At 48.5% G+C, this 14,760-nt stretch overlaps 1 protein-coding gene across 1 annotated transcript in view; it reads right to left on the bottom strand.

Moving 5' to 3' along the window:
• The window catches only part of TLL2 (tolloid like 2), a 172,816-nt gene that overhangs the window by 59,890 nt on the left and 98,166 nt on the right, over positions 1 to 14,760 (bottom strand). Inside the window, exons 3-6 of the mRNA XM_074958542.1 lie at positions 11,000 to 11,077; positions 5,199 to 5,366; positions 2,490 to 2,607; positions 37 to 215 (exon numbers count right to left, since the gene is read on the bottom strand). Coding sequence (XP_074814643.1) covers positions 37 to 215; positions 2,490 to 2,607; positions 5,199 to 5,366; positions 11,000 to 11,077 — 543 coding nt within the window. The remainder of the gene's footprint in view (positions 1 to 36; positions 216 to 2,489; positions 2,608 to 5,198; positions 5,367 to 10,999; positions 11,078 to 14,760) is intronic.

Below are 14,760 nucleotides of genomic sequence, written 5' to 3'. Positions count from 1 at the left end.
CAGCATCTGAAATTGGTATGAGAGCTTCTTCTTTACCTTGCTGTATGTTTTCCCTGATGATCGTGACATGCTGGTCCCGGTCGGGCCGCGTGTGCTCGTGCCAAAACCCAACCACGTGGCCCAGCTCGTGGGCCACGATGCCAAACTTATCACAGTTCTTGCCAATGGATATGGCCTGGGGACCACCCCCTCGACGACCCACGTATGAGCAGCAACTGGAAAACAAACAACTGGATGAGTGACTTTAATGAATGAAACCATGCTGGTATGGCTGGAGTAGCATGTGTCTATCAACTGGCAGAGTATGCACCACTGCCCTGCTGGATGGAATCAGATCCACTGAATAATTTAGAGTTATATAGCCAGAATGGCAGAGATGGTGTCTTTAGCCTCTGTTTGCCAGAAGCTGGGAATGGGAGACAGGGGATGGATCACTTGATGATTACCTGTTCTGTTCATTCCCTCTGGGGAACCTGGCATTGGCCACTGTTGGAAGACAGGATACTGGGCTAGATGGACCTCTGGTCTGACCCAGTATGGCTGCTGTTATGTTTTATTGGCTCAAGGTGCTCCAGAGAAGACAGGTCTAATCTTATCGAGAGATCGTGCATGCTGTCTCTCTCTCTCCCTCTCTCACACTCACATCCCTTTTAGCTTTTTTATCTGGGGTAGGTTTTTGGAGCAGAACAGCCTCAGGTCGCCCTATGCTGCAGGCTAATGTTTTGGGGGGTTTTTTGGCTGAAGAGCATGGTATCTCTCTCTATTGAGAGATAGGCCTGGGGAGTTTAGATTAGATCTGGACTCCACCAGGTTTGGAGGTGTTCAGACTCTGTGTTCAGGAGAAGCCCCTCTGTGATGAGGAGGCATGAAGCTGGATTTGGAACTCCCTCAAATGCTCAGGCCCATTTCAGCAAGAGCATCCCGGATGGCAAGACCCCCCTATCCCGAGGGGTCAATAACTTATGCTGGGTTCTTGAAACTGAGGCTATGTCTCCACTTGGAGCTCGGGGTGTGATTCCCAGCTTGTGTAGACATACTCATGCTAGTTCTCATTGAGCTAGCAAGCTAAAAATAGTAGCAGAGCCATGGTAGCATGGACAGTGGCAAGCAGGTCTAGCTGCCCTGAGCACAAACTCACCTGGATCCCATGGCCCTGCTGCCACTTGCTACTGCTTGTGCTACTGTGACTACATTACTATTTTTAGCACACTGGTTTGATGAGTCCTAGTGTGAGTATGTCTAAGTGAGTGGGGAATCACCACCCCGGCTCCAAGGGTAGATGTAGCCTGAATGGCAGAGGGGGAATGATTAGAGGGGACCAAGCACATTCACCAGCAATAGATTTCTTAGGCGGAAAATCTGGGGCCCGAGTTACGAAGGTATTAGGTGCCTAAAGATGCAAGTGGGAACCTGGTGGCATTTGCAAAAGTGCCTGAGTCAGTCAAGTGCCTGAGTCAAGCAAAGGGCAGGCACGCACCCTCCTACCCCCACCCCCGACAATGCCATCTCCCTACCTACCCACCTTCCCACAGTGCTTTGACACACCTTGGCGTGTAACACTTTTATCACTTAAGGAAAGCCCTGGTTTAAAGAGCCAATAGGCCCAACGTTTACATTTTGTTTTCCCTCCCCTTCCCCGAAAACCTGACAAAAATCTAAAATATGTGCATGACTTTTTTTTTTTTTTTTTTTTAAACAAACAGGTATTACAGGGGCAAGTGGTAGGGAATTCTGACACTCTCATTCAGCGTTTACCTCCCCAAACAACCTATAGGCTAATGAATGAAGCCAGAGGGTGAAAAGAGTTAGAAATTAACTATAAACAGAGACACGCTGTCCCATTTACTTTGACTGTAAGCACTTTGGAGACAGAAATTATCTTTTTGTTGTGTGTTCATACAGTGCCTAGCACAACAGGGCCTTGGTCCATGGCTGGGGTTCCCAGGTGCTACGTTAATTAATAATAACAGCTACTTTCATTGTCAGAACAAAGGCACAGATAGGAAACCAACAGTATAAATACTGAAAAGGAAATTGGAGCCTTCAAGAATCTGTCCATTTGAACTACACAGGGGCTCGTTAATAACGTGGCACTGAACTCAGGAGGTCTGACATTCTATTCCCAGTCCTGCCACAGCCTTCCTGTGTGATCTGGGGCGAGTCACCTGTATGGAGCTCCTTACAGGACTGGGAGTTTAACTTCTCTGAGACTCACTCTGCCATTTGTAAAATGGGGATGGAACCTCCTTTGGGGGCACTTAGATGGCAAGACACAGCCCCAAAGGGCTTACGATGTGTTTTATAGTCTCTGATCTGTGAAATACAAAAAATGGGGGTGGGACACTGTCAACAGGAGTTTTATCCGGGAAGCGAAGCCCTGATCTTGCACGATGGCAACCAATCACTGATTTTGCTGGTACGGGATCCGGCAAGATGCCAGCAGGCCATGTGACTGGACGCTGCTATGTGCTCCAGTGCGCGGCGCTTACCCACAGGTTCTGTACGTGAACACGATGAAGCTCTCCTCGTCAGTCCTTTCCACAAAAGTCACGCAGGTGTGCTTCTCCCAGTGCCTCATGGCCTGCTTAAAAATAGCTCTTTGACTGCCTGAAAAAGAAATCAAAGCAGGACAAACATTTAGGGCCCCATTTTTCCATTGTTCCCATGGCCTCCAACTGCTACTGCAGATGCTCAGCACCTCTGAAAGCTGGACCTTTAGTGCTTAGTATAGAAACCCAGGCTTGCCCTTCCTCCTTACACTCGATGAGTTACTGTATTAAAATGACTAACGAACACGATTAAGCATTAACAGTATATTTCATGCATATATAAACCAGTAAAGTACAGATTCCCTGCTTCTGCCATCAAAAGGCACACTTGCAAAAGGGAGCGGCCAAATGTCCAGCGCTGCATGGTGCTTTGTTCTGTATGTGACTACAATCTTGCAGCGTTCGTTCCCGTGCCAGCATAGGGCAGGGAAACAAAAGATGTAAAGCTCCGGTAATTACAGGTCTGCATTGGGTGTATGTTCCCCCGGATCCAAGTGAATAAAGCAAAATTGTTGCCGAAAGAATCTCCTCAGCCTAGGAGCAAAAAATAACGAGGGAAAAAGCTGAAGGGAGTCATTTCTGAGGCGAGATTGAAAGGTACATACATGGACAGATGGTCTGGCCCTGGCTGAGTGCGTGACACAAAATGCACACAGAGCCCTTACACAGGAGCCAGGAGCAATTGCTGTCCTTTTGCCCGGTGCACAAGGACTGCTCCAGGCTTACATCTACACCCAAAGGGGCAGAGATGAGAGGGTTCTGCACTGCCAGCTAGAGATGATAAGTTTATGGATGGGATGGTATGACAAGACTGCCTATAATGTAGCCAATCTGCGACTGCTAGCAGCAAATATCTCTACCATCTGGTGATGGGACATTGGATGGGGAGGGCTCTGAGTTACCACAGAGAATTCTTTCCCAGGTGTCTGGCTGGTGGGTCTGGCCCACAGGTTCAGGGTCTAACTGATCGTTGTATTTTGTGTTGAGAAGGAATTTTCCTCCAAGTCAGATTGGCAGAGACCCTGGGGGGGTTTTCACCTTCCTCTGCAGTATGGGGCATGGGTCAGCTGCAGGTTTAAACTAGTGTAAATGGTGGGTTCTCTGTAACTTGAAGTCTTTAATCATGATTTGAAGATGTCAGTAACTCAGCCAGAGGTTAGGGATCTATTACAGGAGTGGGTGAGGTTCTTTGGCTTGCGATGTGCAGAAGGTCAGACTAGGTGATCATGATGGTCCCTTCTGGCCTTAGAGTCTATGACATGCTGCCATGCTGCAGTGGCTGTGCATGCTGTACCAGTGTGAAGGGTGGCACTGCACCTGTAGGGACTGCTGGAGCAGTTATGCCCACCTGCGTGGCACCATTCCTCCAGGAGCTCGTGCTGGGACAGCGCCTCTGCACCACCCTGTCCTGTGAGCTCTGCTGCAATGCAATAATTGAACCCTCACTGGGTAGCTAGGTTAAGAGAAGGAGCTAGAACCATGGAGAAATATTTGAAGGGAGCAAACCTCAAGTAGAAAGTGCACTGAGAGGCCACAAGGAGTATAATGCAGAGTACTAGGATGAAATGGGTTGAATATTGGGAGAAATATTGCCACCGTGAGAGATCAGACTGGAACAGTCTCCCAAAGGAAGTGCTAGAAATCTCATCACTGAAGTTATTTAAAGTGAGGGTGGACAGACCACTGGGAGATTTATTTACAGGGAAGGATCCTGCACTGGCCTGTGCAGGAAAGGGTGGGGGATGGTCTCGTTCCCACATCTAGGGTTCTGTGGAAGCTGTGACTCCCCCGTCTTTAAACCCTTTCCCAGGCTGCTCTGACTGAGGGTGGTAACCGGGCATCTCTCCTGTGGCTTCCCCGGACAAAGCACAAAGCACTGGGAAATGGCAGGAACCAAATGAATGTTTTAAGATGCACTTGGTTGGTAACAAAACAGCAAAAGACACAAGGAAGCATGGCCTGGCAGGGCCGCACTAGAGAGGCAAAGACATCCACATCCTCTCAATGGATATTGCAACACAGTAGGCAGGACACCAGCCCCTCTCCAGGCAGCTACTCTTAGAAGTGATGCTTATTTGGACACTGCTCAAAGGTGGTGCAACCAAGGGTCTCTGAGCTGTACTAAGAGATCCCCCATTCCATCCAGTGATCCAGCTTAGAGCTCCCTGTTCCTCCTCCCCACCCAGCTGCTTCGTGGCTCGGCATCCTGCTGACCAACTGTGCAGAGGAGAATCACAAGGCGCTGTGGTCTCAGGGATCTGCTGGCCAGAGGGATCACACGAGAACAGCCCAATGCACTTTCTTCCCCATGCCTGTGGGTCAGAGTGCCCTGCCTTTTCAGCACTCCCATCCTAGAGACCCAGACAGCAAGGAAGCAAGCTCAGGTCTCAGATTCTGACCCACCACAGAACAGGAGTTTTAAGCAGTGTCCAGCTGCACAGAGGTAGGCTGGACTGAGTGCCGAGGCCTTTCTCCAGGAACTTCAGGGGTGGGGTTCGGCTATTTGTCCAGCCGCTTCGCCATGCAGCCAGCCCTCTCCAGGGAAGGGCTCCCAAAGATCAGGCACCCTTGAGCCAGGAATGAAGTTCTCCTAAGAAGAGTTTCCCCAAGCCTCAAACAGCTAACTAAGCATTGGGTTTCGCTACTGACCAGTGAAATTTCCTCCAATGACGTAGGGTATGACCCCTCCGGGCCAGATTCTCTCTGCCCTGGATGTGGTTGCCCTGCGGATTCTGGGAGAGGAGCCCGTGGCTGAGAGGGGCTCTTTATACTCTTCCTCCTTTGGCCTCCTTGAGAGAGTGGCGTTCCTCCTGCCATCTGCAAGACAAAAGTTGCAACACTGTTTAAATCCTCTTGCTTCCCAGGGCAGCCCCAAAGCAATACCCTGGCCTCAGTGCACGCAAAACAGAACAATCAGATTGTTAATGTGAACCAGAAGCCACATCTAGGTCTGCCCTTGTTTTCTTCAGGGCTATCATAGAGCTAATCTGTAGCAGACGATCTTATCATTTGACCTTCCCCATCCTCAATGCTAAAGCAGATAGGGAATTGCCATTCTGCTGTTTCTTCACATTACAGTGATCTCACTGACAGGGACATCGAGTTAGAAGTTTGAGTAGAGACGGGACCAAACCAAAATCCCAGATCCGAACAGTACCAGAATTTGCCTCTAGACCCCAAATTGGCAGCTTGGGCTCCTGGCATTTTAGATGACGTAGATTCCGTTGCATTGCATTGCATTGCATCTCAGTCAGTCAAAGCACAGGGAGGCTGAACCATTACAATCATTAGGCCTTCCAGTGTAATCACAACACTAGGGTCCTTCATATAAACTCATAACTGTATCCTTGTCCTTTTGCCTGTGAGTTTATCCCACTGCGAAGGCAGTTATTGATTTGGCGTGTACTCTCAATTTATCGACTCATCTTCATACTAACATGTTTAGAGACTGAAGTCTATTCCACAAATCTATATTTTTATAATGGTAAAAGCAGCCAAACCTACTTCTACTTAGGAGTGGAATCTGCTCTCACAAAATGAAGGAACAACCTCCTAAATTCTACGCTGAACAGTTTTCACGTGTAATTTTCAGGCCCTTGGGAGGGTCTGTGATTGGGCAGTTTCTGCCAGGAGGATGCAGGTTTTCACCATGGAAAAATGGAGAAATTTGACCCCCAGCATCAGTTACAAATCTGTCACATTCTATCTCTTGTTTTGGTACAAAAAGAATAAAAAGTTAACAAGCAAAATGAGAAAATGTCTCCCCCTTACTTGTTAAATGGGCAACAAGGTTAATTTCCATCTGCCTTGGTGCTGCTGCAAACACACTTGGTCCAGTTCTAACGGTGATTTATTAACTCTGAGGGACAGTCTCTTGTAGCCAAAGTTAGAGCTGACTGAGCTGCAGATCTTCTTTTGTTGATGACCCTCAGAGCACTTACAAATGTCCAATTTACTGCACCATAGACAGCTTCCCTGCTGTCTGCTTTATTCCTCTGTCTTGTTTCAAAGAACACTTACACACAGGCTGTACGGCCCATGGGAATTTCCAGCTAGTGAGTCTCACTGTAGGTCTATGTTGCAATGAAAGGATGGAATCGCAGCAGGTGTAGACACACCCAAGCTAGCTTTAATCTAGCTAGCTCAGGTACTGATAGCAGCGAAGCTGCGGCTTCAGTGGGGGCTAGCTGCCCAGTGACTACCCAGGGCTCCAGGGCGGCTTGTACAATCCGCGCTGAAGTCCGTGCTGGCCTGCTAACGGAACCTGAGCTGGCTACATTAAGGCTTGTGCAGGTACGTCCACACCTCCTGCAGTCACATACCCCAGCTGCAGCCTGGACAGATCCTCAGTCCAGTACCTAGTGGACAAACAGCCCCATCACAAAGACAAGCCAGTGACATGACTCGAGCTAATCAATGCCCCGAGTGGCAGCATCAGGGCTGACAGCTGAATGAATGGGTCATTGACCATTCCATTTTCACCCTGGGATGGGGTGTCCATCCCACTGTAGGCAGAGTAGGTTGTTAGGACAATTAACAACCTGGGGGAGAGCCAGAGACTGAAATACCAATTGATTGTGAAGCCCAGCTGGGCAGGAGCAGGCTGAGCTTGTATACAGCCAGCAGGCTAAAAAAAGAAGGGGATGGCAGAGGTAGTAGTCTGCAGTAGCTCCCGGGGAGAAGGGAGGTGAGTTCGGGGCTACAGAGGAGAGAAGTAGTAGTCTGCAGTTACTCCCTGAGAAGAGGACATTCAGGCCAGTGAACCCAGAGGAGGTCCAGAAGATAAAGAGGGAAATAGGAAGGCATCTAGGAAAGTAGCCCCAGGACCTGGGAGCTAGTTGCCAGGTGTAAAGTCCCTGGACTGGAACCCGGAGTAGTCGGCCAGCCTGGGTTCTTCTACCAGCTGCTGAGAAAGCGGCACTGGATCTGGTCGTGGCCCGGAAGGCTGACTGGGCCAGCAAATGGGTTGCTAATCCAGGGGACTCTGACACCCTGGAAAGGGAGGACTATGGTGAACTGGCTGGAGGGGAGAGTCGCGAAGAAGGAGCACCCCAGGTCCCAGAAAAAGAAAGACCACAGGGCAAGGAACTGATGGAAGAAGTGTCAGACTGGTGGAGAGCAAATCCCAGAGGTGCCCCAAAGAGGCCCCACCAACAATGAGTGAGCCCCCTGTGACACACCCCTGCAGACGGCCCTTGCAGGTCAGGGCTGAGGCAGTAAAAGAAGCTTGCCATGCTGTTGCCAGTGCCCTACTTGATCGAGGGATAGTGGGAGAAATTGGCCTTTAGGGTTGTCCCAGTGGCATCTTACATCCCAGAACACTTCAACTTCATAGATGTGTTAGAAAACAAAGTGGCTGGTGGCCCCTTGTGCTCCCCCAGTCCCGCCCCACCCCAAAAGGAGCCGGACCTCTGCTGCGCTGCACGGGTGGAGGGTTGGGAAAAGAAGGGAACAATGCTTTGGCAATGCCCCCTCTCCAATCCACAGGCACCAGATCCATACCCTTCTGCTCACTCACTGGGGGGCGTGATCCAGGCTTGCGGCTCACTGATTTTTGCTGAAGCTCCAGGCAGAGGTGCCTTTGCACTGTTGTCAGCATCACTGTGGTTGTGTGGCCAGTTACCAGCCTCACTTCCTGAATCAGTGACACACGCAGGGTTTGGTTTTGTTTTTTTTAAAAAGCCTCATTATAAAAATACTCAGAGCCTGCTGAGCCTTACTCTCCATGCAAGAGGGGTCCCCATGGCCCATCGTGATTAGCAGGGGCTGCGGACTGAGCCCCTCTCCCATTCATCCTCCTGGCGGAGACGTGAAGCAGCAAATCAGTGCTGTCAAGGCTGAGCAGTCTTGGACAATGAGAAGGAAATTAAGGCAGAGCAGAGGGATGGAAGGATGAACTTTCAAACTCCCTCCCCACCTCCTGTAGGGCCCATGCTTGCTTGTCAAATGCCTTCTCTGAAGCTGCAGGTTGAGCGAGGACACAATGCCTGGAATTTGCCTTTTGTTCGGTTGCATTTGTCTGAAGGGGTCTCATGTGGCTGCAGAGGGGAGCAGGAGCATCAGACATTTTAGAAGCATAGGAACGGCCCATCCCAGAACCAGCCTATGGGCCAGCTAGTCAGACACTGTGGTTACTACAATGGTCAATGCCGGGTGCTTCAGATGAAGGAGAAGCCACCTTCTCCTCTTGCCTTCTCACCCGCCCCTGACACACCTACTTGTGCTCTACAGTGCTGTGGGCTAAACTGGGGGAGATCTCTGGGGGTGCAAAGAGGGTGAGGGAGATGGAAGGAGACTAGCACTTGGGCCCTCACAACCAGGCACATCTCACCATGCAAGGACTGGAGAACTCTGCAGCAGACAGTGGGTCTAGGAGCCCCATGGAGGCAAAGCAGGACGAGGGCAGGGTCATGGCCCATCCTCTCTACACTGACTGCCATCGAGGTAGGATGTTTAACAGGGTGCAGTGACACTCTCTGGGTGCAGTCCATGGGCAGCGGCATGCATCATTCAGATGGCTACATGGTTTGGGAAGGGGAGAGAGGGCCCTATGGACACCTTCTCCGAGCCACCATCTCGCACCATCCTTGGCCTACCATAAGGCTTAGTGAATACACACATGGACAATTACCACCAATCAAGCTAAGCTAGTTGCCTTTTTCCCCACGCTCCAGCCCAAGCCTGCAGTTTGTGGCACATGAGGAGCTCCATGGGACAGATTCTGTGGCTGTGCTCCTGTGTCGGCTGGGAGACCACTGGGAGAGCAGCTGTAGGAGCTTTCCCCTCCCTAGAGATCCCAATGCACCTTGCTGGGGCAGCCCCCGGTTCAGACCCCATTGGCAGCTCCTGGTCCTTTCCCTGCTGGCAGCTCCGAGATTCTGCCCCGTGCTTCTCAACTTGTGGCAAGGCCCTAGAGGAAGCTGCCCTTCCTTCTCAACAACGTCCCAATGCTTCCAGCAGAGAGCTGGGGCTGCTTGTGGAAGTGGTAGCAAATGAGGCAGCATTGTGCGACCAGCAAGGACTACACAATTCATGGCTTTAAGCAATGGTCTTCATATCAGTCATCAGTGTGAAGGGGAGTTTTTTCTGTGCCCAGTACATGCCACAAAGAATGAAGACAGAAGCTAAAAATGAGAGAGGCCCTATCTTTTTCCTAATGGCAGTGGCTGTTCTTATTCAGAGAGTTGTTGGCCCCAGAGAGGAAAAGCTCTGTGTGGCTTTGAAAGCTTGTCTCTCTCACCAACAGAAGTTGGTCCAATAAAAGATAGTATCTCACCCACCTTGTCTCTCTAATATCCTGGGACCAACATGGCTACAACAACACTGCAAATGCTAGTCTGGACAGTTATAGGAGTCCACCTCCCTAACGTTTCTCCTGCAGTCTCAACTGACCACAGCTTCCTTCTTCACTTCCTGTCTTGAAATGAGTTTGTAAGTGTTGCGGTGAGCTGTTAGCTGCCACAGCCACCCCAGAAGTGGCAGCATTTCAGCGGTGGGGTGAAGAGATTTCTCATACGCTGACTGTAGCTCATGAAGTGCTTTGGGATGAGAGGGGCTATGAAATGGTTCCTGCTGCTTGTGTACACACACTCTATGTTCTAGCCTCACATCGCTAGATATGGACAGTTTGTCAGAAAGGTTGAGCTCAGTTTTAAACTTGAGTATCTGCACCGGTGTGTCTCAAATGGGAAGTGAGCGGAAAGACCAGTAACACTATTCAGCCTTCTGGATAACAAGGCCCTACACAATATCCATTGTGCTCTTCCTTGAATTAGTGAATTTAATCCTGAGGCCAAGTGGCAAACACTGGGTAATTCAGCAGGAGCTATTCTGAAGCTACGTGGTCCAGGGGACTGAGCACTAGACTAGAAACCAGGTGCTCCTGAGTTCTAATCCCAGTTCTACCATTGACTTGGTATATGACCCCGGGGATGTTGCTCAATCTCTCTGCCTCAGTTTCTCCACCTGTAAAGTGGGAAGAACGATTTGTAAATGCAAGGCATGTAGCACCTGTAGGAATTACACCAGCCCCAGAGACTGATGTCCTGTATTTATCCACAGACCAGGTACAGTCTAGGCAGTGGCAGCTCCCTCTTTTTGCTCTCATTAGTGTTTGAACTCTGACCTAGGGAGGAAACCAGTCACTGACAGCTCCTGCAAGTGAGAAGGCTCAATATGCCTGCTTCACAACGTGGTGCATGTCCCCAGCTAGCTTAGCTTTTGGAGAGGGGCAAGGAGTCTCACAAACACCACCCAGCCAGTGCATCCTCATTGAGCTATACTGGACCAAACCCACCCTGGTGAACCTCCACCCAGGTCCGAGAAGGTGCGTCAGGGATACAGCTAGTCTGATACGCGCAAGCACACGTACACAAGACAAAACATTCTTTTACAGTGGATAAAAAAGGAAATAAAAGATACCCAAAGGTCTGGGCGGGGCACCACATTACCCTTTTTAACTTTTTTGCTACTACGACTGGTTGCCGTGGTGTTCTGGCTGGGCCCAGCAGACTGCTCCCCTAGGCCACCTGTAAAGAGAGGAGAGAGAGAGAGCCCATTGTGAGCAGGCAGGGAGAGCAGATGCACCAAAAGGACAACAATGCACATCGAATTCTCAGTACGATCCCTGGAAGGGGACCTGCCATGGGGATGGAAAGTGATCGCTCTCCTTCCACGTGCGGGACTGGGTGGGTAGCACACAGGACTGGGGCTCACGAGAACTGGGTTCTGCTCCCAGCTCTGCCATTAGCTTGCTCTGTGATCATGGGCAAGTGACATCACCTCTCTGCACCCCAGTTTGTCATACCATCTTTGTAACATGATGTGTGAATGGAAAGCGCTATTTCAGAGCCAGGCATTCTTTATGGTGGCTATTAAACACAATAATAAAAGGCACTGACATGATAAAGAAATAAGCCACTCCTCATCCCTGGCCACTCAATTAATTGATTTCTACCTGGGATGAATCTGCCCCCACTTGAAAACAACAATCCTTCTAGGTGTTATTACAATACTGAATATAAAGAACTGCGCAATTCCACTTTATTTCTTGCAGTTCACTCAGGGCCAAATTACCAGTCTACTTCCAACACTTGCAAAGGAAAATTAAAGCAGATCTGTACAGTTTGATTGAGAGATGAGCAAACGTCTTGCATCTTGACCCACAAACATCTGAAGAGTGTAAAGACCAAGAGAGGGGAAGACTCTTATGTTCATGTCATACAAACAGAAAAGTTAGATAAGAATATAAAATACTCTTGCTCAAAGATTGCAGCATAACACAACTTTATTTCTTAGAATTCAGAACCTTAACACGCTAATAACCCAAAACCAGAATGCGATAAAGAAGGCTGCTCCCTAAAACACAGGCACAACTCACTCCACCTTAATCTAGGCTGCCTCTCTGCAGCTGACTCAGCTAGACCCAGATCACATGCTTCCCTACAGAGCCCCAAGCCTGCCAGCAGGACTAGGTCACCCCTTGCCACTTAAAGTAATAGCTTGTAATTTCTAACACAATTTTCCATACACCGCCAAATCTATTATTTGTATTACGGTAGCTCCTAGGGCTCCTTGTGCAAACATACTGAGACACAACCGCTTCCCCAGTGAACTCACAATCTAAATAAACACGACAGAGTGGGGATCAGGATGTAACACTGAAGCAGAGCAATGGTTTCAAATGCCATATGTGGCACAATTTTTTTTCTTTAAGCAGGGGGGAACTAAATTTTATTAGATTTGGTAGGGGGGGATTAGACAGACAAAGGGAGGGAGGGGGCACACTACAGGTCCAGTGGGGGGATGCTGAAAGACTAGGGGAGGGGAGAAGCGGGAGGGGAGCACAGAGGGCAGGTGAAGTGAGAAGGAAGGGTTGGAGCACTCAGCTTGTTAGTTACACATTTTTAGATGGCTTTGGATTTATGCTAAGTTGTATAACTATGAATCATACTCCAAGCATGCCTTGCACGGACGTAAAGCTTTAGTGTGAAAACTTATTAGCAGATGGACTGCTGTTTGAATGGGCAGAATCTGTTAGAAGATATAAATATAAACAGTGTGCTAGGCATGGCTGGTTATCTTTGAGATAATTGGTACCAGTGTCTTTAATTAGATAAGATGTTAGAAATAATGGGTGCAGATGATCTTTGTACCCTGAAAAACAGGCATGGAACAAAATAAAGAAAAGGGATGAAAGGTATGCATTCACAAGGTGAAATTTGGGGAATTTTCTATTTGTTGTACACAAATGAGGTATAAAAGACAACTTGACGTCACTTCTTGGAAGTGAAGATTCTCAATATCTGGAGAACACATGTGCAGCTTTGGGTAACGTATGAACCTCTCCATTTGTGCTGATTTCTCTGTGTTTAATCAGCAGATTGTGCTAGGTTATCTGAGCTGAGTTACATCTGACATCTTATCAATAAAATAACTGACCCCTCAACAAGCCACCTGACATAACCAGTGCCCACCAGCCCCTGCTGTAGTCCTTGCTGAGGCTTCTCCTCTGTCTGCTCCCGCCAGCTTGAGAATTTCTCTCAATGCTGGGGCTGGAATTTCTTCCCCCAGCCCGACATGATTTGACATGGGCGATACAAATCTCTTAGTGTGACCCATCTTTCCTTCTCCCAAATGCTGCAATATCTGAATTCACCAGGATAGGACAAAGGGGTCTGACTAGAAGCAGTGGGATGAAAGGGGAACACTGAACACCAGGAAAAGCTTCCTGGCAGGGAGATGCATTATGGTGTGGAATTGTCTCCTGAGGGAAGTGATGGAAGCTCCATCGTTTGGGACACTTACCATTCAGTTGGACAAAAGTCACTACATGTGTGAGCTAAACCTGGATTGACAAGATGGACTGCTTGGGACCTAATCGCTCACTTCCAGCTGTGATGGCTGATCCGAAAATTTCCCTTTGTTCCATTTCATCTTGCTACTTATTACATCCACTAAGATCATCTCAACACAGCTCTTTTGACTAACTGAATTTGACATCCTTAGGATTTCTTTCCCCCAAACATAAGAATGGCCATAGTGGGTCAGACCAAAGGTCCATCTAGCCTAGTGTCCTGTCTTCCAACAGTGGCCAATACCAGGTGCCCCAGAGGGAACGAACAGAACAGGTAATCATCAAGTTATCCATCCCCTGTCGCCCATTCCCAGCTTCTGGCAAACAGAGGCTAGGGACACCATCTCTGCCCATCCTGGCTAATAGCCATTGACGGACCTATCCTCCATGAACTTACCTAGTTCTTTTTTGAACCCTGTTATAGTCTTGGCCTTCACAACATCCTCTGGGAAAGAGTTCCACAGGTTGACTGTGCATTGTGTGAAAAAATACTTCCTTTTGTTTTAAACCTGCTGCCTATTAATTTCATTGGGTGACCCCCTAGTTCTTGTGTTATGAGAATGAATAAATAACACTTATTTACTTTCTCCACACCAGTCATGATATTATAGACCTCTATCATATCCCCCTTAGTCGTTTCTTTTCCAAGCAGAAAAGTCCCAGTCTTATTAATCTCTCCTTATACGGAAGCTGTTCCACACCCCAAGCATACTATTCATTACAGAGCATCAGTCATATTTAAAGGACAGTGTTCAGATGTTAACGCGGAGTTCTTATGGCCTGGGGATCTTTGCTGGAGTGGAAAATAATTTTGTATTTATAAATAAAAAGCAGCTTGCTTCCAGAGTCATGAACAGATTGCTTCTTAATTGAATTTGGGAGGTGAATTATATGGTGAATTAGAAAAAAAGAACAACACTGCATTTAGTGAATTGTTCCCCTAGAAGGGGGCCGCTTGGGATTGAATTGCAAATGATGGCACCAAGCATTACAGCCGGCACCCCCTCCATCCCAGGCTGCTGACCTCTGCCGTGTTTCAGCCATCACTGGAACAGGCTTCTTTTCAGAGCTGCAATTGCATTCTTTCCCGGAGACCAGTGCAAGCCTTGGTTTCGTGTGCAAAAGAGATGTTTGAATAAACTACTGAGCCTAATGAAATCTACAAGCTCTTTGCGTATTTTCTCTCATGGTAGCCAGTGAAAAGTGGGATGATTACACAAAGGCTAAATATGGTTGTGGTGATACACCAGATATTTTCAAACATTATTAATCTTGCCACCACAGCCATGGAACACCCATACTCCTGCCTAAACAGATGGATGGTTTTATTGACACATGCCACATCCTAGATTTTAG

Source organism: Natator depressus, chromosome 7, assembly GCF_965152275.1.
Source record: "Natator depressus isolate rNatDep1 chromosome 7, rNatDep2.hap1, whole genome shotgun sequence".
Classification (NCBI taxonomy): domain Eukaryota; kingdom Metazoa; phylum Chordata; order Testudines; family Cheloniidae; genus Natator; species Natator depressus.
This window is presented reverse-complemented; position numbering and strand designations above follow the sequence as displayed.